We start from the raw sequence: 24,023 nt of genomic DNA on the forward strand, positions 1-24,023 counted from the left end.
CTGCACCATTCCATGATCCTGTGACAGTGCCAAGCTGGACAGCAGAGGTCTCTCCCTGTGTCTGGAAAGCAGGGATCACAGCCCTGTGTCTGGACACAGTCACTAAGTTAAAGCGGTTTCAAGCTGTTTTTCTTTACTCTGTGTCCACCATGGCACACCCTGCATTGGAGGGGAAGCTGCTTATCCAAAGAGAAATCCAAGAGAAACACAATGCTGCTGGCCACTAAGTGACTAAGTGGCATCAGTCCCCCAGAAACCTGATCCAGGGAGTGACAGCCCTGCCCAGGACAGGGGGCTGCAATAAATGAGATTTTTGGTCCCTTCCAAGCCAAACCATTCTGTGATTTTATGAGTCCATCATTTTATGCTCCAAGAATGGGTTCATTTAGTCTGGCTTTCCCCCGGGATGTGTTTTGCTCTCTTTGCAGGCGTGGGTGCAGGAGTTGTGAGCACAGGCAGCATTCCCACCTCACTTCCTCATGCCAGGGGCTGACTCTGTCAAGCAGGAGACAGGGAAGGCTGCTGCCCTTGCCGTGGGGTGGCAGATACATCAGCAGAGCTGGGAGGGATTGCAGTGGTGTGCAGACAAAATCGTTAAACCTCTCTTTATCCCACATTATCCTCCCCTCAGCTGTTCTGCCGGGAGGTGCCACGCAGTGTCCAACAACTGCCACGTTCCCCTGGCGAGGTGGCCGCGGTGAGATGGATGGGGGTAGCATGAGGGGACCCCTCATTTGGCTCCTGAAAGGCTCTTCCATCCCAGAAATGCTCCAAGTCCTGGGGAAACTGAGTCTTTCCACGCTGCTGCCTCTGAGAAAGGCCTCACGGGCAGTGTCACCCCTGTCTTACACACCAGTGAGTTGACAATGAAGCTGTGTAGCCCAAATGTTGCTCTGGTGGGTGCAAGAGCTGGGGATGGATCCCACATCTCCTTTTCCTGTGCCGCCTGCTTGAACCTGGGCTTTCCCTCAAGCACAAGGAATTGACACCAAACACTCCTGGAGCTGTGTCAAGCACAGCAGTGGCAGCCTGGCCACCTGTGGGTTGTGTTTCAAGCATCAGACAGGTCTTTGGTGGCTCCGTGCTTCCATCTAGTGACAAAAAGCCACTGCTCACCCCTCCTGCTTGGCTCTGCCTCCTTCCTGGTTGCACTGCAGGAGCTTTTCTCAGATTTCCGATGCCGAGCCTGTCCATAGGGCTATTTCCATTTATTTACTCAAAATCTAAACCCCTAAATGAGTAACTCCAAACAAACAAAAATAGGAGTGAAGTTTTTGAGCAGAACTGTCCTTTGGCAGGAAAAAAAGCAACTTGGACATGTATGCAAACATGCACTTGCCCATCAAAATGTGCTGATTTCCTCTTTAGTGGGTAATATCCCTCAAAAAGGGCATCAGCCTGTGGTGACAGAGTATTTACGTGTCCTCTGTAGGTTCCTGTGTGGAGACCATTTGCTCTCCTGATCTGAATTCCAGGCCTGGGTTTCCGGTTATTAAGGACAATGTTTTTCATAGAATGGTTTGGGATGGAAGGGACATTAAAGCTCCTCCAGTTCCACCCCCCAGCCTTGGGCAGGGACACCTTCCACTGTCTCAGGTTGCTCCAAGCCCTGTCCAGCCTGGCCTTGGACACTTCCAGGGATCCAGGGACAGCCACAGCTTCTCTGGGCACCTGTGCCAGGGCCTCCCCACCCTCACAGAGAAATCTTTTTCCTAATATCCCATCTAACTCTTCCCTCTGGCAGTTTAAAACCCTTCCCCCTTGTCCTGTCTCTCCAGGCCCTTATAAATTGTTTCTTTCCATCTTTCTTTTAGGCTCCCTGCAGGTACTGGATGGGTACAGTTAGGTCACCCCAAAATCTTCTCTTTTCAAAGCTGAACAACCCCAATCATCTCAGCTTTTTCTTGCAGGAGAGTTTCTCCATCCCTCCAATCATCTCCAGACTGGCTCTTTCCCTCTTTCTTTTCACATTTCAGTTCCTTCATGGGGAGGGCTCCCTATGCATTGTTTTACTTTATCTATGATTTTCTACAAAGAATAAACTCATCCCAGCCAGATCCTTCTGACCTGTAAACCTTGGGCATTTGGTTGAGATTTTCTTGGATAAAATGGTTCCTAGGGATTGGATCACAAAATGCTATTAATACTAATACTAATAAATACTATTACTATTACTATTACTATTACTATTACTATTACTATTACTATTACTATTACTAATACTAATACTAATACTAATACTAATACTAATACTAATACTAATACTAATACTAATACTAATACTAATTCTAATACTAATAGTTTTTGCTGACTCTGGTGTAGAGAGTGAGTGACAGAGTGTGTAGGTAGCAGCACTGAGGGCAGCAATAAGCCCTAATGCCCTGATCAGACTCACTGGAATCACTCTCCCCAGCCTGGCCATGGTTCAGGAGCCTGATTTAACCTCATCTGTGGCTCTGTGCTCTCTCCCTGAGCTGTGTTGTGGAAATACTGCTCTGTAATCCACCCTCTGGTCCTGCCTTTTAGCTGGGTCATGGGCTCATTGTTGAGCACCCTGCCCTGTCTCCTCTTGTTTTTGAGGGGATTTCCTGAAGGGACCTTGCACCTTGTCCATCCCTTAATTTGGGGCTGTGAGTGGACCGTGTTACCAGCATCTGTTTCTGCCTGCTGTGCCACCCTTGAACAGACTCTTCTCTAGCAATACTTTTTTGTTTGAGAATTACCTCAGATTTGCTCTTCCTTCTGACCACGTTCCCAGTGTAATTCTGCTAATAAGAAAACTGAGTGTAGATCCCTGATGGGGTTAACTCACATGGGGTTCCTGTAATCATTGGCTGAGACACTGGGGCTTGGCCTAAGAATAAACCAAGCACAACTGGTTCCACTGCTGGGCACAGCTCCAGAGCTCCCCTGAGGGTTGATTGCCCATGACTTTGTGCCCCTGAGCCTCTGAACTGAGGCTGAGGAGGAGGAGGAACCTGAGCAAAGCTGTTTCACCTCCCTTTGGGGCTGAGGTGAGAGCCTGAGCACATTCTGCTGCTGTTTGGTGTGTGGTAACTCATTAAACCTCAGTTATGCTGTGGGGTCTGGGAACTTCCTGCAAATTTCAGTGGAAACTTCCATGAAGGTTTCCATACCAGGGCAGGGGTTCAGCAACCCATTGAGGAACTCCATCAAAATCCATTGGGCTTCAAACAGAGGAGGGCAGAGGTGGGAGTGGAAATGCTGTTTAGTGTCTGAGGGAGGCTGGATTGCATCTTCCCAGCAGCCAAGGCCCTCCAGGGCATGAATGATAACACTGTGAAAGTCCACTGCCCTCATTTCCACAGGGAAAGAGACCTGCAGGGTTAAAGCTACTTGAGAAGTGATAAGGAATCTAAACACCCTTTGGTCAGAATTCCCAGCATCATCTGCTGGGAATACCATGGAAAAATCGAATTAATCATATGTAAGGGAGCATTGAAGTCCACTTGCTGTGAAAGTCAGTCCCAGGTTTAATATCAGCATATCAAGAAATAGTTTTGCTGTCATATTGTAGGAGGGGGAAAAAAAGCATAAAATGGAATAATGTTCCTCCTGTTGGAGGACTTAACCATCTGCCAATGGAAGAACAATGCCAGGTTATTTTTGTCATGGTTATTAAAGTCTTGGAACAAAACAGTTAACAGCAGCAAGTGGCTTAGGTTAATAATTAAGCACCCTCAATGGACAGCTCTGAGCTGTCTGGGATAGGATTTGAGCCTTTTGGGAAGCCTGTCTGGTGGGTTTCAGCCCTGGGCAGAGTGACTGCCACAAACCCAGCCTGGAGCCTGTGGCAGAGCTGATGCCAAAGGGATGGAGCTCCTGTGCTGGTAACAGAGCCCCTGCACTTCACTCATGACAGGAATGGAGGAAGAACAAATTGAATAATGTAAGTAAAGCCAGAAAAAATCCTAAAAATAATAATAAAATTAAATCTGAATTATATTTTCTGCACCTGCTTTTAAATGCAGCATTCACTTGCTCCAGGGTGCTGGACTCTGCCCTGTGCACTTTGCAGTGTGTTACTCTGCATGTTTATATTCTTAAATTATTAGAAGAGTTCACAGCTGTTGCTCCCACAGTGTGCAGTGAGAACAAAGAATACGGATGGGGTTTGTTTTAAAGTTACAGGGAAGGTCCTGGAGCCAGACTCTTGTGAATTCCTCATCCAGTGTTCAAGATGAACCTGTGGAGAACGTTTCTGCTGGGTGCTGGGCTGGTGTTCTTGGCAGGTGGGTGATGGAGAGGTGTTGTCTCCAGCCACATCTGTAAAATCCAGTGGGGATTGGGTACAGAATGCCTGTGAGACGTGGAGAAGAACCTCTAAAAGGTGTTGAATACTATGGGGTATTGGCTGTGGCACATTGGACATCATTGGTTTTCCATGGCATTATTTCCATAGCCACAGGGGAGATTTCTGGGTTAATTTTTAATTGTGTTTCACCTGATTCATATCCTACCTATTGTTTTTTTGTTCATATGATGATAAACATGTCACTCTTTGCATGGTGATATTAAGGGTTCATGATGGGGTCCAATATTGGGCTTCAGTGATCAATACTGATGTTTGATCAGATTGTGTCCAAACACAGCTGAAAAGTTTGAAATCTCTTAAAATATTAATCAGAAAACTGGATATCACTGTAAAATTAGTTCTGGAAAATTCTGGTCAGAGGCTGCATAACAAGAAGCCTAATGCTGCTTCATCTCTCAGCTTCAGAAAACGAGTGCACCCAAAATAAATCCTGAATTATCTAAGGAGTTTGGTGCCTTTATGAAGGGCATGACACAGCAGGTTATAGGTGACTTAACACCCTGAATCAGGAGCTCTTTTCCATGCCTGTATGTCTTTCCCAAGGACTTCAGAAGGAAATAGCTGGACAGGCTCTCTTGGAGCCAGAAAAGGATATATTTTGTAGCAGCCTTAATTTTGGTAGAGTGCACCGAAGTCAGCAAACACATTTCTTTGAGAGATGAAGGAATAAACAAGAGGTTTATCTTTAATTCTTGAGGATGACAGGAGGCTCAGGCTGTAGCTTGGCTCACCAAGCCCTGAAGGCATCAACACCTCCCTGAGGGGAGCTGTAAATAGGGGAGAAAGGATGGGCAACATGATTAATTTGGGTGCCTGAGAAGGAGAAATTAAATAAGGGGTGGGATAACAGGAAGACAGCTCTCAGACCACTGTGTCTCATCCTGAATAAGGTGTTTTTGCATTTCCCTTCAGCCTGATGGAGCTGGTTTGTTTTTGCAGGGACAGCCTCAGGATCACTCATCAAGCCCCATGAGGGCAGCATTGCTGGAGGAACATGGATTACCATCACTCTGGATGGTGAGCTTTAAACTCTTATGAAGTATGTGCTGAAATAGAATCATAGAAAAGTGGGATTGAAAGGGATCTTCAAGATCATCTTGTTCCATCCCCTGCCATGGGCAGGGACAACTTCCACTATCCCAGGTTGCTCTAAAACCCTCTCCAACCTAGCCTTGGACACTTCCAGGGATGTAAAAATAACAGATAATCATCTCCCTTCTGAGGTTTGTGGTTGGAGTGACAAACCCTACCCAGCAGAGCCATAGGCTGTGATGCTCCTAGCATGAAATCAGCTTGAATTGATCACTTTATAAGATATTGCTGAAGGTTTATTACTAAGCAACAGAAGTAAAAATGTTTATTTTTGCAGATGTAGGACTAGAAATTTCTTCCCTGCTCCTGCCCTTTTATTGGAGGAAAGCTGAATATCTCCTCTCTTCCTGTGATGCTGGAGCTTTCAAAACTCTTATGATAAACAGGAGATTTGAGTAAAAATCACATAAAATTATATGTCACGTCCATTTGGGCCCAAAACCAACTGTACAAAGCTAGGTCTGATTTTCCACAGTGATGGGTATTTATTCATTGGGAAGAGAGTTGGTTTCTGAACCCCCTGCAAGGTCGTTATCTGGCACAGGCTGCCCAGGGCAGTGGTGGAGTCACCAGGGGGATTTAAAAGATGTGTGGGAGGGCACTCAGGGATGTGCATTTTATCTTTCCAGTTCTCTCCTGCATTCCCCTGGAGGGAAAGTGAGTGAGTGGCTGTGTGGGGCTGAGTTGGCAGCTGGGGTTAAACCACCACAACATGAAATTACACAAATATGATTTAGAAAAACTTGATCAAGGGCTCTAAGCATTATTCCTAGAGAAGATAGGTTGTACCTCCAAAAATGTTTGTTGTGCAACTAAGAGGGATCCTGTCCTCACAGAGCTCTTCTGATTGACTTTCTTGCTTAGGCTCAGCATCCCTCCAGGTAGAATCTGTCTCTCCAGCCAGTGCATCCCAGCTGGAGGTGTCCCTGGTGAATCCAGACCTGCCCAGGCTGCCTTGTGATGTCTCTCCTCTGTATTTGGACCTGCCCATTATAAGGTGCAGAACAAGGTATGATCCATGATTACACTGTGGGTGAGACCTTGCCCTTTATCAAGGAGGACCCCCATTTTCCTTCAGTGACTGCACAGGCAGTTTGGGAGTTGAAAGAATTCCTACAGCTGTGTACTGGTTTGAAAGCAAAACCAGTGAGACTCCAAGTCAGAAATACAATTTAATAGAGAGAGAACAAAGAACAAGAAAGACAAAAATAAAATTAAAATAAGACAAATGCAATAGTACAAAGGACCACTGACAGAGTCAGAATGCAAACAAGAAACCCTGTTGGTCAGGGTGTTGGAAGCAGCCCGCAGTGAGTCCTCCCAGAGTGACAGAGGTGGCTCCATTGAAGTAGAGATGATCCTCAAGAAAGGATCCAGTCGTGCTCTGGGAATCCAGTGCAAACAGGCTCCCTTGGTGTTTGGGATTGCAGGTTTTATCCCGGTGGAAAGGCTTTGGCTCCTCCCGCTGGGTGGAGCATCTCCCAATGGGATGAGGTGATGTTATCAGTCATGTGAGAGGCCTTCAATGGCCCATTCACAGGGGATGTCCCTCTGAGGAGGATGGGTGGAGGAAGAGATAAGGAGGCCCTGCCTTATCTGGTGTTATCAGTTGTCCCATTAACAGAAAGCATCCGCCCTCTTTCCACCCCTAGAGTTACAAGAGATAAAGAACAATATCTCCCAACTGGTTTCAACAGATGAAAATAGAATACACATTTTTGGTTACATTTTTCAACCCAGGACAAGCTGCTACTGTGGTCTCAGTAAGAACCTCCTAACCTGGGTTGATTTATTCTTGCTTCAACTTCGTGAAGCACAAGGTTACCTTGAGCCATGAGGGTCACAGAGGGGCTTCTTGGGCAGTCCAGACTCAGACCTCCAGAGGTTTGTAGACATCTCGCTCTCAGATACAAAACTCTTGAGAAAATCTTGGAGGAGACTCTACCAGCTTTTGGTGTCCTTGACCTGTCCTAGGTGATAGAGAGAGGTTATGAATAGAACAGGAAATAAATTTGGTTCCAGGCACCAGCTGGGCAGTTTAAGCTGCCTGGTTTGCTGTCCTGTCATAACTTTAACACAGGTTGTGGAACTGGGAGACTGGGGTGTCTGAAGAGGGACCTAATGGGACTCTCCCATATTTTACTGCTATGATTTGGCTGGGAGTTAATTCTGCTGGGTGCTGTGCTGGGAAACTGTGAATCAAGGATGCAACATTAATTTTTTGACCAGGATCAAGATGCTGTGCAGATCCTGGGTCATTTTATTACTAATGAATTACAATTGCTTTCCGTGCATGCCTAGTGACAAATATTTGTGTTTGGCATTAACAATAATTTGGGTAGAGTTCCAATGCCGTCCTGTCACCTTCTGGGCTTAACTGTGATTTCTTGCTGTGCTTCCACATTTCTTTTAAATTGCTGTTTTAAAATTTGGCTTCATATGTGTGAAGTTTGGGCTGACAGTGCAAAACTCCTTTGCTCTATGAAAGTTTCAGTGGACTTGCTGTGAATGGAGACTCTGTAAAGGACTTGGCATTTCCTAAACACAATTTAGATAAAAATAATATAATATTTTCTTCCACCTAGGTCTTCACCCCAGGAGGGTTTGTACTATGTGGAGGTGATCTTCAAGGGACGTGTGATTAACAACCTGACTGAGATGGAGAAAGAGAACTATTCTTTCAAGGTAATCACCAAGCGAGTGCAGAAGTGAGGATAAAGAATTCAGGATATTGAAGGGACTGAAGCTTCAACATTGTGTCACAGGAAATGCATTGAAATGGATGGAATCACGGAATGGTTTGGATTGGAAGGGACCTCTAGGACCATTCAGTTCCAACCCTGAGCTAAATAAAGATGGGCAGAGGCTTTTTGCAAGGGCATGTTAGAGACAGAGCCAGGGAGAGTGGCTTCAAACTGAGAGTAGGTTTAGATTGGGTATTTGAAAAAAACTCTTTAATGTGAGGCTGTAGCACAGGCTGCCCCATCTCTGGAAGTGTTCCAGGCCAGGCTGGGCAGGGTTTGGAGCAACCTGGGATAGTGGAAGGTGTCCCTGCCCAGGGCAGGAGTGTGGAATGAGAAGATCTTTGAGGTCCCTTCCAACACAAAACATTCTGGGATTCTGTGATCTCTTGCAGAGCAGAACCTTAACCATGACTGTGCTTTGGGATGAGGCCTGGTGTGTTTGTTAGTCACATCCTACCTCTGTGCTAACTTAGAGCAAAAAACCCCAACATTTTCAGTAAATTGCACATTAAAGCTGAAGAGTCATTGGGTGGTTCAGCTAGCTTAGAGAGCTGATGAAAAATCACCAGGGGATGCTGTTAATGAGGCACATTCCAAGCTAAATAAACCACAATGTGTCTCTTTGTTTTGGGGCTGGGCCCTGGGAGCTACATGTATTAAAAATTAATTTTGCCTCTGCATTAGATTGGAAAAGCTGCTGCAGGCAGCAACAAGTCTGAGCAGCTCACAAGTGTCACTGTGTCAGCCAGTGGCCCCAATTTCATGCTGCTTTTGGCTTCTCACATCTTCTCCAGCCTGGTGTGATGCTGCCTTTGCTCCCCAGAAGTGACCATTCCCAGAGGATGTTTGTGGGTGCTCACTGATTTTTAACACAAGCAGGAGTGGGAGGGAAAGGCTGAGCTCTGAAATGGGATGGGCTTCAAGGAAAGCTTAGGAAAAACCCCAACATATGCAAAGGTGTCTTTGAATTAATGCAACAAATTAATTTTTTTTATGATATTTATTGGGCTGTGAGCAGCATCTGTAAGTGCCAGTGAGGAAATGAGGGGGCTCATAAAGGAGGTGAGGAGGGTGAGCATGTCCAAAAAGGATGGGGAAGGGTCTGGAGTAGAAATCTGATGAGGGAGCTGGGGGTGCTCAGCCTGGAGAAAAGGAAGCTCAGGGAGGACCTTCTCACTCTCCACAACTCCTTGACAGGAGGATGCAGCCAAGGGGGGGTTGTCCTCCCAAGTTACAAGATATGGGACGAGAAAATTGCCCCAGGTTGCAGCAGGGGAGGTTTAGATTGGATATCAGGGAAGATTTCTTCCCCAATGGATTGTGGAACACCAGGGAAGTGGAGGAGTCACCAGCCAAGGAGGGATTGCAAAACCATGCAGATGTGGCATTTGGGGATATGTTTTATTGGATTTAGCAATGTTGGATTGATGGTTGGACTTGATGATTTTCCATTTTTTCCCTCAGAGGCAAAGGTGGTCCTTTCCTCAAAAAATCCTCTCTTGTATATCTGTAAGATGGGCCAAGATTAAATCTTTACTCCACTGCCTTAAGATACCCAAGAAACTTGCCAAAGAGTGGCTGAAGTATTTCACATCTATGATGATGAAATTATTCTGAATGATATACTATTGGGAAGGAAAATGGTGTCACCATTCAAGATAAAATGCAGTCAAGCTAAAGCACGACTTACAAATTTGATAGTGTATTAAACTGTGTATTCTGACATTGGATCAAGCCAAGGTGGGCAATCTAGGCACAAAAGAAGATGTAAAAACATCACTAATCCAGACTCTGAATGGAGAGGGTGTGAGAAAGGAATAATTCTCCTTAGTCCCTTCCCAGAGCAAGACTCTTCCTCAAAGATCAGACTTGGAGTGTCTCTGAAATGCAGCTGCTGGCTGGGTTGTGAGAAATGCATCATCAGGTGGGCTTGAAATAGTTGACATTTCACTGCAAATTTCTCTTTGCAGTTCTCAGCTGAGCAGACACCTGTGGTTTACCAAATTAATCCATCATCTGGCACCCCAGGTATGGGACCTTTATTTAATCTGTAATGCCTTAAAGAGCTTTTGCTTACTGGGGTTTTAGATCAGACTTTAAAGTTACATGAGGAGTATTTCACTGATTTTGGTCTGAAAAATTAACTGAAATTTGTCAGATTTTTCCTACCCCCGTATTTCTATTATTTCTGTATTTCCATGTTTCTTTAGGGAAAATTGAAAGTTTGATCCTCAAAGTCAAGATTAATCAAAAGATTTTGGTCTCTCAAAGAGCCCAGACAATCCCATGGGTGATCATATCACACAGATGCACCTCATTCTAAATCAATTCTTAATTTCCAGTTGTTTCCAGGTGTAGTTCAGCTCCAGATTCTCGTGCCTTGCTTTAGGGTCAGTGTGGAGGTTTCTGTGTGTTGGCTGGATGGATGTTTCACCTCCCAGTGTGAGTGAAGAGCAGGAGAATAATCTGGCCATGGATATGCCAACGTCCTTCTTTAGACCTTCGCCCTGTCTGGTGTACAAATGATGTAATTTTGGTTGTCTCATGAGTTTCTACAGTGGAATTGGGTTAGAAAGTGGGCTTTAGTTAACAAAAGAGTTGAGGAAAATTATCAGCTCTGTGCAAATACAGACCTGCAAAAAAATTGGGGATGAATTTTGGTGGGAAACAAAGACATGTCCTTTGAGAGAAGTGAATTAAGTACAAAATCATCTTGAGCCATGGTAGAAGATGAGAGTACATTCAGTGCAGGAACCCCTGCAAAATTCATAAAGACCACGAATTTCTTTTGTTCAGCTCAGAAAATCTGCAAACGAGTTCTCTGCTTTTAAAAGAGTCTCTTCAATTTCCATTTCCTCTTAAACAGGAAATTTAATACAGATCCATGGGAAGACAATTGCTGGGAGATATGAGACCCTGGACTTCGACGTGGATTATATTGATGGGTAATTATGAACACTCAGCTATCTGCTGTAAATTGGCATTTCTTCCATCAGCCTCCTCGACAGCAATAAATTGCAACCAGTTGGCCCAGAATTGCCATTTACTTCCTTTGTGGTTTATTGCAGCTCATGAGTTGGGCTCCAGCAAACTTTGTTAATCTAATTGCAACTGGTCCATTAAGCTGGTTGGTTTGTTTACTGGCAGCACAGTCAATCACAGCTCAGTGTGAATTGTACTGTAATTGCAGCTGGCTGCTGTAGATTTTATTTTGGCTAGCAAATTAAAATTTAACTAATTAAAATAATGTCAGAGTTGAAAAGTTAAATAAATTTTCCCCTTTCTATTTGCATTTTTTTAAAAGAAAAAACCCTATTACTTTGAAGCAGATGCTCTGGTGAACTAGAAGTCTAAAGAGAAGTATTTTGAGACAAAAGGCTTTGTTGTTCACAGCTTTAAACACTCTGTATTTCTTTTCTTGATCTGAGAGTTTTGGGGTTTTTTTAATATTGCTTCTGTGGTTACATGCAACAGAGAGAAGCAGGTAGGTTGAAAAAAAAACCCCTTATTTTAAGACAGCAGCCCCTTTAAACCCAAACAAATATAAAATGAGCATCAACACTGTCCTGCTGTGTGTCATCTGTATTTCCATATGTATGGATATATTATCAAATGTTAATTTACAATTTCTGTGCCAATGGCAGTGAAGAACTAAGCCCAGGTAAGTATTTTAAAGACAAATGAATCATCCTTAGCAACTCTGCTGATGGTTTAAGGGTCATTTCAGGAGCCAGGAAAAACCTGTATTCTTGGCAGTTAAAATTTTTCATTGAAGCAGCAGATATTTAACAATGAGATGCTTTTTAATGACTTCTCAAACTGATTGGAAATGTCCCTTGCTAAGTGATTAAACTCCTTGCTGGCGTGAAGGAAAGTCCAGTGCAGATTGCTGCCATGCCATTCCTACACTGTGCACATCAGCATCCTTTGTTTGGTATCAATTATTGTTTTACCTGCCTCTGCTGGAGCCCTGGAACCTTTGATCAGAGGGAAGAAAAGCTGCTCTGTCTGAGTGCAGGCTGGAGGTGCCTGCAGTGCTCTGCTGCCAGATTACTCATTTACAGCTCAGCCTCACCAAAAGGAAATGGCCTCAGAATCCCAACATACCAGACAGATTCCCCTCGTAGACTCACATGAATCATTTGCCCATTTTTGGTGTGCTAGGAAATAGGTACCATGTGGGGACTCGGACTTGACCAGAACAGTCTGTCACTCAGTCATGCTGATTCAGGATCTGGAGCAAAAAAAAGGAAAGGTTTTTATTTATTTATTTATTTTTATTATTATTTTTCAAGTGTGTTCTGCACCTTTTTCCATGCTTTGTATGGGATGCACTGTCCCAGTGATGCTGAACAAACATTTGGCAGCACTGATTTTTTTTAGAAACTTCCATAAAAGGAAAGGTTCTCAATATCAGCCACCTGATTAATAAAAGCAAGATGGTTTAGAAAAACCTCATAAAACTGCATTCTGAAACATGGGGCATAGAAAACTGCACTGTGAGGGATGGGTCATCACAAAGTGTTTGCCTTACAGGTTTTAATTACCTATTTCCTTTAATTGCCTGTTAACTCTCAAGGAATCATTGCCAGCCTTTGCTTATTCTGCTTATTGCTCTGAATTTACTCCTCTCACCTTCTTCCTCCTTTCCAGTGGAAGTTTCCCATATTGATTCTTTAAGGAACAGATATTCAATTTTTATTTTTATTAGGAACTTGGGTGATCTCTAATGGAAGTTGCTTGTGGAGTTTTTCCTCAATGAAATAAAGAAATGTCTGAGCTGCATCTTGATTGTACTTGCTGTAGTTGATGCTGCCTGCTGGTTTGGAAGGTGTGGGTGGGTTTTGCCCTCCTGGAGCTCAGCCTTGCCCTCAGGGAGGAGGGATTGGATCATTCAGAGCTGCAGGAGGTGTCCCCAGGAGGGCCCTGCTGCATCCTCACAGAGCTCCCACAGGATTTGGGGAATGGAGTGTGCAGGTGCAGAGATGAGAGATTAGGGCTTGTCCCATTTTCTAGAAGGTTAATAAATGTTAGATAAATTCCTGTCCCTTGGGAAAATATTGGCTACTGATTTTAACAGGATCGGCTTCTCATCTGCATCACATCATATCTTTCCTGTTTATTTCTTTTTTTTTTTTTTTTGTCCAGGCCAGCTGTTCTTACATCAGAAGGAGATGGATGGATCAGCCTCTGCTCTTTTGCTGACAGGAGAGCTGGAAGCACGTCAGTCCTTGTTTACTTTGGGTTTGTGTTGGTGCAAGGGTTCAGCACAGCTTGTGCACAAAAAAACCCCAAAAACCAAAAAACAAAACAACAAAAACAAAACAACCCACAAACAAACAAACAAACAAAAACCAAAAAACCAAAACAACAAAAAACAAAAACCAAAAAAATTTGTGGCTTTTGGGGAAAGTCTTCTGCTTTGACTTAAAATGGAGACAGACCCTGGAGGGTTATGGGCTGTGATGGGCTGGGTGAGGCTTGCTGGCCTTCTGCAGCTTCAACCACTTAAATGTAAATGTGAGCTAATGATGGGAGTTGTGTCATTCCATGACTCCAGAGCGTTGATGTAGTGCCAGCACATCTGGCACATCTGTTTTAATTGCTACCTGCTCATTCTCACAGTTTAGGAATCTGCAGAGGAGCAAGAAGGGGAAATATTTTTGTCCTATTCACCCTTCCCCTTGTGCCTGCATTTTCCCTGCTCAGTTTTTTTATTTCAAGGGAGGTTCTGAAGGCCACCAACAGCACCAGCTTTTAAAAATAGGTGTAAAGGAGCCAAGCTGGAGCAGTGCTGCTGGGAGACATCCTTCTGAGCTGCTGAACTCTTGATTATTAGTGGGAAGATGGGTTGTTCCTCTCCCATCTCACCTGCTTCACTCCCATGTTTCTAAAGACAGCAAACTATGACTGTCTTGGGTGTATAAGCCCACATCTTCTATTGGTTAGTTGATTCTACTATATTTTGTTTATTTTTTGCTCCCAAGGCTCAGTGAAGTCCTTTGTCTCTCCACAGTTACCCTGCTCAGGTGAAGGATGGACTGGGGACTCTGCAGTGCCGGGTGGAAGGGAACCACATAGGTTGGTGAAAAAGGGTAAAAACCACAGGTTTCTGTCATTTCTGCAGCTCCAGAGGATGGAGGGAGGAGGGTATCTGTCATGAGGTTCTGCTCCGTCCCCAAAGTTGGAATGTGGCTTAGGGCTGAGTCCATAAAAGCAGCTTCAGATCCTAATCTGAATAAAAGAGGAATAAATTGGGTGTTCCCTTCTGTTCACAGTCTCTCCAGCAGCAGCGGGGTCCCTTTCATTTCTCCTCACTTCCAAGCACTCTGAAAAATTTCTAATTTCTTGTGGTGGCTTTGAGCTCTAGCCCTCCTGATTGTTAAATATGTAAAATAGATTTTCCTTACTGTTGTAAGGAATGGAGAATGAGGCCCAGGGAAGCGGGACAAGATTTGGTAGGATTTACTCCATACTTCTGCCTTAAAGCATTGTTCCTTTCCTCTCCCCCAGGGTCCCACAATGTCAGCTTCTCAGTGTTTAACAAAGGAAAGTGAGTAAAGCAATAATTTCTCTCTTCTCCTCTGGTTTTGCATGGGGGTACAGCTGCATTTGAGTCCAGGACGAGTGAACGATGCTTTTCCTAAATTGTGCATTTTGTTGCCTAGAAATAAGGTTTTGTTACCTTGAGAAGATGGTTGTCTGATTGGGAAAGAAAAGGGTGTATTTTTCCCCAAAGCATTTCCACACTGGTGTTTTTATACTTTATCTTCAGTGTTCATTCATACAAATGGGAAAGAATTTAGCCATAAAAGAAGGTGAAAACAGGTTCTGACTGTGTAAAGTCATACATTTACAAAGTAAACATACTTTACAATGTGCTAGTGCTTCTAATAAAGTGTTTCAGCCATGTAATGGGGTCTCAAGAATCCATGCTTCAATGTGCTGGTGAAAGGAGCTCTTGGAGATGGCAGAAATGTTCCACTGCTCCTCTGGAGAGTCAGTTTTCTGCCCTGCCAAATGAAGGTCTGCTTTTATTTACACAGCCCAGGATCTCTCAGGCATCTTCTCTCTTGCAGGTCAGCAGTGCACAAAGGTGCTTGGCTCATCAGTGCCAAACAAGAGCTTTTCCTGTATCAGACTCATCCAGGTATTCACTGATCCACCTCACTGGTGCTGTCTTCATCAGTCCCAGTGTGGTCTAGGAAAAGATCTCTCACTGCTGCTTTCCCCAGGGATGTAATCCTGTTCTGTCCTCACTTTGGTGTTCCACTCCCCTGGTATGGGCTTGACTAAGCGAAAAGCTGTGGATCAAAAATTACAAGACAACCAGATTTATGTGTGTTGTTCCTTGTCCTGTCAGATCAGTTACAGAGTTGAGGTGTTGCTCACAGAGAAACTTTCCCCCCTTAAATCACCCTGTATTTGGTGAGGCTGAAATTTTGAGAATGCAGAGCTCAGGGTGAGAGCTCCCACACTGGCTACAGGGAGGAGGTGATGTTCAGCTTCTCCAAGGACTGAGTTCTGGATAAGTGGTGAATGGCAGGCTGCTGCACCATTAGTTTAAAAAATTACTTCAGGTGCATTAAAAGTAACCTGCATGTGATGTTTCAAGCTGTATTGTAGACAACTCTTTGTTAAGAAGAGTAACTTTATGTGTTTATTTACAATTTAAAGCAGAGTGAGATGAAATAACCGTGAATGAAATTGACTGTGGGCAGAGCATGAGCAGAAAGATCTGCTAGATCTGTCCAGTAGACAGCCCTGTGCTAGTCAGTAAAATATTGTAAAATTAGTGTCTAAATACCAGATGAAATAACAAAAAAGATGCGGGTATAGACCAAAATCCCTCATATTTTTCTTATTAGTATTTTTTTCCCCAGAGCTATTAAAGTAGAACTGGGTGATTAAAATCCAGTATGAGTGCAAAGTAGGTAATTGTCATCAAAAAGAAAAATAGTTTTCCTGTGGGATGGCACACCTGTAACAGATAAAATCCTGAAAGGATCTCATGGTCATGATGCAGACACTCAGATATTCAGCTCTCTCCATTAATCCCTGAAGTCTGAGGGATGACTGGAAAGAGTGGTAACATTTAAACCTAAGGACTAAATTGAGACATGAGTCAGAGAAGGTCAACAGGATTAAACCAGTTTTAATTCTGCCTTTTTTCCCCTGGAGATCCCCAATGGCACAGAATAGAGCAGTTTGCAATCTAAACATGACAGATGCAGCCACTGCTAAGTAACAGCCCAAGCATTGCAGTGTTCCCCCTGTAATGTGGCCCGATTATCCATGCTCTTCATTCCTGGTGTCATCCCAGAGATCCCAAAAACAGGATCAGTGGGAAGCTGGTTCCATTCACAGGAGCCTGCTCTGGCTGGAAGCAGTGCACAGGCACTGCAGGCTTTCCCAGGAACGGGGCTGGGATTTACCTCTGCTTTCCCAGGAACGGGGCTGGGATTTACCTCTGCTTTCCCAGGAACGGGGCTGGGATTTACCTCTGCTTTCCCAGGAACGGGGCTGGGATTTACCTCTGCTTTCCCAGGAATGGGGCTGAGATTTACCTCTGCAGGGCTGTGCTCAGATCCCTCTTTTCCCTGCCCTGCAGAGATATTCTCCGTGTTCCCAGCTGCAGGGAGCCTGGCTGGTGGCACTGATCTCACTGTCACCGGGGATTTCTTTGAGGAGCCAGTGCAGGTCACTGCTGCAGGTAAGAGCAGAAACGTGAATTTTTTTTTTTTTTTTAAATACAGTTTGGCTCTGACTGCAAAACCCAAGAGATGTTCAGGGATAGCAGTGTGGGAATTGTAAGGGTGACCTCCAGGAAGGTCCAGTTATTCTGATTGTGGGCATGGACTGCTCTGTTTGCTGGCAGTACCAGCCCAGGCTAGTGGCAAAATGTTGATCCCTTTTGGGAAGAAGGTGGGTGGGAGGGGATTCTCCCTCTCTGCTCAGGTGAAACCCCACCCAGAGAACCATATCCAGGGTCCTCAGCACAGGAAAATCATGGACCTGTTGGAATGAATCCAGAGGAGTGACACAAAAATGATCAGACAGGTAAAACACCTATACTATAAGGAAAGGCTGAGAGAGGTGGGGCTGTTCAGACTGAAGAAAATAAGGAGACCTTGGAGCACTTTCCAGTACCTGAAGGAGCTCCAGCAGAACAACCTGGTCTGGTGGAAGGTGACCCTGTCCATAGAAAGGTGCTTGGAACTACATGTTTGTAGGGTCCCTCCCTACCCAAACCCCTCCAGGACTCTGGGATGTGTTCATGCTGCAGCTCAGCTGTGTTTTCAAGGTCTCCCACACCACGTTTATCTCCTCTCCCTGCTGGCAGGTGTTCCCTGTAGAGTCAAGCATGTGTCTCCCCGGGAAATCAGATGCACCACTGAGCCTGTGGGTGAGGGCAGGAGGCTTGGTGTCCCCCAGCCAGGTGAGGCGTTCCTGATGCTCCAAATAAGCAAACATACACAAAATTTGGGGCAAAAACCCTTTGGTGATGAATGCAATCAAGAAACAGAGCTTTCCAAAACACTGTCTGCTTCAACATCAACTCAGGTTTTTTTGGAGTGGTAGGGAAGGGGGCTACAAATAATTCAGGGGCTGGAGCATCTCTGCTATGAGGAAAGACTGATGAGAGAGCTGGGGTTATCCAGCCTGGAGAAAAGAAGGCTCCAGGGAGACCTGAGAGCCCCTTCTAGTGCCTAAAGGGGGCTTTCAGAAACATGGGGATGAAATTTATTAGGGGACTTTAATTAGTAATAGGACAGGGGGTGATGGTTTTAAATTAGAAGGGGGTCTGTTTAAATTATATCTAAAGAAGGTATTTTTCTACAGTGAGGGGGGTGAGGCCATGGCACAGTTTGCCCAGAAAAGTGGTGGATGCTCCATCCCTGGAAACATTCAAGGCCAGTTTAGGTGCAGCTCTGAGTAACCTGCTCTGGCTGGAGATGTCCCTGCTCATGGCAGGAGGTTGGACTGGATAAACATGAATGGTCCCTTCCAAACCATTCTGTGATTCTGTAGCCAGGAAAACCAAGGTGGAGAGCTCAGCCCAGCATGTGCAGACAGGAGATGGTGGGAGGAAGGTCAGACTGGTGTGCATGGCTGTGGAAAATGAGGGGAAAAAGGTGTGGATAATATTTAGAGGAAGGATGGGTGAACTGGAGTTACTGCAGAGGCTTCTGGGGACACTCTTGGAGTGGAGCATTGCAGAAGGGGACTTTAGTGCACAAAGTCAGGCTTCACTTTGTCCGTGGGTCATCTCAGTGCCTTTTCCTGCAAGAGCAGACATGTGAGCAGGTTGGATGCTCTTCTCTCTGCAGAGTTTTGTTATTTCTGGTGGAGAATTTCAAGGTAAAACAAATTCCCTGTGGCGAGATCTGTGTTCTGCCTTAGACTGCAAAATACCCCACAAACAGAGGCAATTTATTATTAAAATTTTCTCTCTGGCCTGCCTCCTTCAGCACTGATTCCAGCATGTGCTCTGGGATTTCTGCTGGCTGCTGCTGAGAATACTTTTGTTTTAACTTTCTAGGAAACAGAGGGCTTCTCTTTGAAGTCTGGGATGATGCCTCTGATCTGACAGAAGCAGGTCCTGGATACAGATGGCAGTTTGTACCTAATGCCAGCTCCCCAGTAAGGTTTCTGTCTGGGGCAAAGGAGTCCTTCAGGTACTCAGTGATCTTAAAAAGAGACGAAGCCATGGCAATCACCTTTAGCAGTGTAAGGTGTAGCAAAAACACCTGACAGCTCTTTATAGCAGAGCCTCACTGCATATCTCCCATAAATCAAAGGAAACCCTTTGCTCCGAGGTCCTTTTGAAGCTTAAAATATGCAGTGAAGTGCTTTGTTTTTTCCTCCTTTTGCCTCCCCTCAATATTTTTGCTCTACCTGGCCTAGATATGCTGAAATACCACAAAAAAAAATTTACTCTGGATGTAGAAGGTGCTCCAGTTTGAGGCTGTTTTTGGGCTGGAGCTGTGGCCAGATGTGGAGGGGCAGGTTCTCAGCTGATGTTGGCAGCAAAGGTGGAGTTAGTGCAAATACATAAATTCCTGAACTCTGTTGGTTCCCTCTTCAGATATGACCTTGAAAAACTACAATGTGCATGAGTTGTTACATTTTTCTACCACTTCTCTGGTTTTGCTGTTTGATTCTGAGTGTGGTTTTGGCTTTTTCCTGCATGTTCAAGGTTAAGACTTTGAGAAGAAATGCACTGAAGTGGCCACTAACAAAATCGCACTTAGTTTCATGGGACTGTTTTTTCTTTCCTTTTTGAAACTTTTGTAAAGCATAATTGACATTTAATGTGAAATTGGGTCATTTTGAGGTTACTTCAGCTTTAGAATAGCAAGGTTTGTTTTGTTAAAATGGTTTAAAATCTGTTCTTGTTATTCAGTGTGCATATGAAGGTGGAGTGTAGTTTGTTGTTTTGGGTTTTTTTTTTGCTGTAACTCTTTTGTTTATTATGGGTGTTCTATTTTTGCTCAGCTCCAGACTCCGTGGATTTTTTGTGGCTCCTCAGACCAACAATTACACCTTCTGGATTCAGGCAGATGGTCAGGCATCTCTCTACTTAAGTTTGTCCCAAGATCCAAAACAGAAGGTAATATTCTTGGTAGAGAAAAATGAGATGAAATGAAAATGAAAAATGAGGATGAAAAGGGTTTTAATTAAGGTGATAACAAGCAGAAATTCCCCCAGTGTGGATTTGTTTATTGTCTCTTATGAATCTGTTACAGAATCAAATCTGTGTGATTATTTTTGATATTTTACATCAGCCCTGTCCATTATATAGCTCATAAAACAAAATCACTCTTGCAACCAGACTAATTGCTTGTCTTTTCCAGAAGGTTTTTTTGTTAGTTCAGCACATTTCTGTCTGAACTGAAGCCATCCATGAAAAGTTATTTGAGGATCTGTTATTAGTGCTAGGGTGAGCCATAGGATTTATTTTCTTTGTGATATTGAACCTTAAACAAAAGTTCTTTGAAATTATGGTTTTTCCTATATAATAGGGAGGAATTTGTGAGCCATCAACCCATGGCTATCAGTTATAAACACAAATATGATGTTCATTTTTCTATTTTTTGGAGCTGTGGCACTGGACTAAATGTTATTTGGGGCTGGAGAAATGTCACTAACTGATTTAATGGCTTCAAATGGAAAGAAAGTTGGTTTATATTGGATATTAGGAAAAAATTCTTCCCTGAGAGAGTGGTGAGTCCCTGGCACAGGGTGCCCAGAGAAGCTGTGGCTGCCCCTGGATCCCTGGAAGTGTCCAAGGCCAGGTTGGTCAGGGCTTGGAGCAACCTGAGATAGTGGAAGGTGTCCCTACCCATGGCAGGGGGTGGAATGAAATGGTTTTTGATGTCCCTTCCCACCCAAACCATTCTACAATTCTGTGACTTGGTTGTTCTGCACACAGGTGAGAATTGCTTCTCTCCCTGCTGGCAATTCAGAGTGGTCTGAGAACTGGGTAAGGAACTGGAGTGAACTTTGGCAGCCAAAATCCCAGAAATTTGAGCTAACTGCTGGTTCAAGGTACTACCTGGAAGCGCTGCATCATGCAAAGACACCCAGCAAGGGGATGAGAGTTGGAGTCCAGATGCACAACACGTGGCTGGACCCACGTGTGGTGAACAACTACTACACTGAGAGGCACGAAATTCGGGCTCAGGCCTTGCATCTTCCAGAAGTGCAGGTCAGTGCTGCCTGCAGCTGCCTTGTGGGTGCTGGATGTGAAAAAAATGTGTGTTTCCACCTTGTTTTCAACCTCCTGAGACAGCTGATGAGAAGAGCATCGTGAGCTGAAGTTGTCTGTGGTTTTTACACACATTAGTGGGTGTGTGTAAACACCCAGGAACGAGGGAAGTTTTTTCTTAATGGTTAAACCCCTGCAGGTCAGGAGCTTTCAGGACCATTTGCAGCTGCACTGGTCTGTATCCCTTGCTCTCCTGTTAATGTAGGAATCCTGTTCCTTGTTGGACAAGGGCAGTTTAAGAGTAGCTGAAGTGATTCTTGGAAGGGATCCCTGATTCACAGAGGCTTAAAAAGGCAAAGTGCTGGCTGTAAAATCCTCCTCAGTAGAAGATGTCAGGTTTGAGGGGTGTGTGTCTCATGCATCTGTTTTCATTTCTTGATTTGCTTCTCTTTTTTTTTTTTTTTTTTTACCAGATGTTGACTGTGTCTGGTACAGGTTATTTCAGTATCTCCTGGAACAACACGCTGAAAATGATCCCCACAAATGCTACAGCTCACCAGGTGGGTGACATTAAACACAGACACAGGGTCCTCTGCTGGGGTGGAATTGGTGGAGCTCAGGTGCTTGACAAAAGTTAAGATTTGTCCCAGAAGCTGAGATAAATTTATGTGATATAGAGGTAATTTATTTTTTTTTAACTGAGAATATATTACAAAGGGATTTTTTTTTTCTTGAGCATTGACTCCCAGGTGTTTTCTGAGCTTATCACAACATCCAGATATTTTGGAGTTTCATTGATCCAGATCCTTGGACTTCTCTAAGGCCAGATGTGTCTTGTATGACTCTGGCTTCTCCTACAACCCACAGTCTCTTGATGTGGTAATTTATCAACATTAAAGTGATCCTGAGTGATGGCTCCACAACAATCATTGGACTGAGGATGTCTCACACCCCTGAAAGTTATCAGACATGAATGTTTACATTCTGCTGAGATAATTTTTTTCATGTTCTTATTTAACATTTTTATTCTTTTAATATTTGGCTACCTGCTTGTTCAGAGGTGCTGTGGCACTGCTCCCTGGCTGATGAAAAATGAAGTGATGATGTGTGTGTTGGAATCTCTGCTGAAATGATTGTAACTGACTGCTTTTCGCTTTCTTAATTTCTTTTAAAGGTGCAAGCAGCAATAGAAGAACTCCTTTCAGTAGGATGTGAAACTGAGCCAACTTCTGCTAAAATCCTTTTTCACTGTGGTTTTGAGAAAGAAGGTAGGGACCTTCTGTGGCAAATAAGCATTAGCCACAGAAATATTTATTGTGGGAATTGATCTGCTTTTGTGACATAAATGTTCTTTAAACTTTTACTGGTAGTAAATTTACACTTTTAATGGGTATAAGTACATGTTCATGTTTACAATTTATTCGTTGTGTGTGTACATTAAAAACAACATGATCAATATGATAATCATAGTGACAGAATATCCAAAGGTGGAAGGGACCACAAGGATCATCAAATCCAACTCCTGAGCCTGTGCAGGACAACCCCAGGAATCCGTGCCTGAGAGTGTTGTACAAACAAAACAAAAAATTACCTTGAACTCTGGCAGAAGAATTCTTGGAGTAGGACTGTTTGACAATTTCTGGATACCCACTTCTTGTGTTTTCACAAATCTTAACTGTACTGGTGTCTTCTGAATCTCTTTGAAACCCCTCATTTCCTCTTTTTTTTTTTTTGAATATCCTCAGATATGAAGAACATCATCACCACAGGACACATTATCAGTGGAACAGAGCCTTTCTGTGGGAGGTTCAGCATCCACAGACCAAGCCAGCTGGTGAAAACTTCCCCATCAACACTACCAAGATATGACCTTACTAAATACACACACGTGAGTGGCTCCTCTTAACAAGCAGCTTGCACTGAGCACCGAGTGCTCAGAGCCTAAAAAGCAACATAAAGTCCTCTGGTCAGCTTACAGTCCCCCCAAATCTACCAAGCATTGTGTCTTAGCACAGAGCAGTGCATCTTTTATTTGGTTTGAGAGTGGTTTTGGATCTCTGAGATGCAGATATTTTTTAGCACACCTGGCTGTTAACTGTTCCTGAGGATACAGCCCTTGCTGTGGGAAAGGAAAAAAAGTGGGATGGTGTTGGAGAGAGGTAGAAAGGATGAGGACAACCCTTTCTTGACAAAAGGAAAGAATCTTTTATTATTTGGTGGTCTATCATTGATCACTGTTCTGCTCATCTTCTCCTACTTCTGTCAGGAATAAACCCAAAACTTCAGGGAAGCCCCAGGGGTGAGTTTGATGTCATGTTGTGGCACACCTGGGTGCCAAAGCTGCCCTCTACAGCTCTAATTCCCTCTCCAGCTCTCTTGGAGCCCCTTTAGGCACTGGAAGAGGCTTTAAGGTCTCCCCAGAATCTTTTCTTCTCCAGACCAAACAACCCAGTGTTAAACCAGAATGAAAATAGAATGTCTTCCTTTATCTTCCACTATATATATTATATATAAATTACCTGTGTTTTGATTTGTAAAAATCTTTCCCCCATTTTTGCAGGTGTGTTTTGCACATAAAGGCCACATGAGCAACATCCTTCATCTCTCAGTGTCCTACACCAATGTCTCTTCCTGTCCAGTGAGGAGAAACCTCACCTGCCAATGGGACTACAACGAAGCTGACTCTAAAAGGTATCCAGAAAATTACAGTTATCAGAGATTACATTTTCCATAGTAAGAAGGTGCAGCAGGAAAACTGAGGAAGTTCTTATTTATATAGGAATAATTTTTCAGTTGGAGTAATCTGACAAAAGATCTGTCCCTATAGAGTCATTGCTGGAATGTGTTTCCATGGTTTTTGGAGGATTTAATGAGTACATTTCCATGTTTCTTGCTATGTGCATTATAAAACCTCTGTGACATACAGGTATACTTGAAGATTTTTGAGAACATAAATTCCCCAGTTTCCTTCCCAGTCATTTTTTTGCAGTAAGAGAGAGAATTGCTTGGGTTTTTTACTCCATTTTTTTTTACTCTACCCATTGACATATTTGGAAATTGTTGTAGCCTTTGATATTTTTTTATTCACTTAGAATTCCATGAGTAGAAAACATTTGATAGCAGACACAAAGTTTAGAGC

General features: G+C 43.8%; 1 protein-coding gene across 2 annotated transcripts in view; it reads left to right on the forward strand.

Annotated features, from left to right (window-relative positions):
• The first annotated feature begins 3,734 nt into the window (after nucleotides 1–3,734).
• PKHD1 (PKHD1 ciliary IPT domain containing fibrocystin/polyductin) overlaps nucleotides 3,735–24,023 on the forward strand; it is a 247,190-nt gene continuing 226,901 nt past the window's right edge. For both annotated transcript variants that reach the window (XM_063423458.1, XM_063423452.1), the window contains exons 1-20: nucleotides 3,735–3,910; nucleotides 4,147–4,253; nucleotides 5,276–5,353; nucleotides 6,293–6,437; nucleotides 8,014–8,113; nucleotides 10,143–10,200; nucleotides 11,039–11,117; nucleotides 13,321–13,395; nucleotides 14,189–14,253; nucleotides 14,686–14,725; nucleotides 15,252–15,322; nucleotides 16,784–16,885; nucleotides 17,516–17,611; nucleotides 18,716–18,851; nucleotides 19,672–19,786; nucleotides 20,609–20,884; nucleotides 21,358–21,444; nucleotides 22,059–22,152; nucleotides 22,630–22,772; nucleotides 23,445–23,575. In XM_063423458.1, the coding sequence (XP_063279528.1) occupies nucleotides 4,202–4,253; nucleotides 5,276–5,353; nucleotides 6,293–6,437; nucleotides 8,014–8,113; nucleotides 10,143–10,200; nucleotides 11,039–11,117; nucleotides 13,321–13,395; nucleotides 14,189–14,253; nucleotides 14,686–14,725; nucleotides 15,252–15,322; nucleotides 16,784–16,885; nucleotides 17,516–17,611; nucleotides 18,716–18,851; nucleotides 19,672–19,786; nucleotides 20,609–20,884; nucleotides 21,358–21,444; nucleotides 22,059–22,152; nucleotides 22,630–22,772; nucleotides 23,445–23,575 (1,943 nt within the window). In that variant the 5' untranslated portion in view covers nucleotides 3,735–3,910; nucleotides 4,147–4,201. The remainder of the gene's footprint in view (nucleotides 3,911–4,146; nucleotides 4,254–5,275; nucleotides 5,354–6,292; nucleotides 6,438–8,013; nucleotides 8,114–10,142; nucleotides 10,201–11,038; nucleotides 11,118–13,320; nucleotides 13,396–14,188; nucleotides 14,254–14,685; nucleotides 14,726–15,251; nucleotides 15,323–16,783; nucleotides 16,886–17,515; nucleotides 17,612–18,715; nucleotides 18,852–19,671; nucleotides 19,787–20,608; nucleotides 20,885–21,357; nucleotides 21,445–22,058; nucleotides 22,153–22,629; nucleotides 22,773–23,444; nucleotides 23,576–24,023) is intronic.

The sequence above is a fragment of the Prinia subflava genome, chromosome 2 (assembly GCF_021018805.1).
Source record: "Prinia subflava isolate CZ2003 ecotype Zambia chromosome 2, Cam_Psub_1.2, whole genome shotgun sequence".
Classification (NCBI taxonomy): domain Eukaryota; kingdom Metazoa; phylum Chordata; class Aves; order Passeriformes; family Cisticolidae; genus Prinia; species Prinia subflava.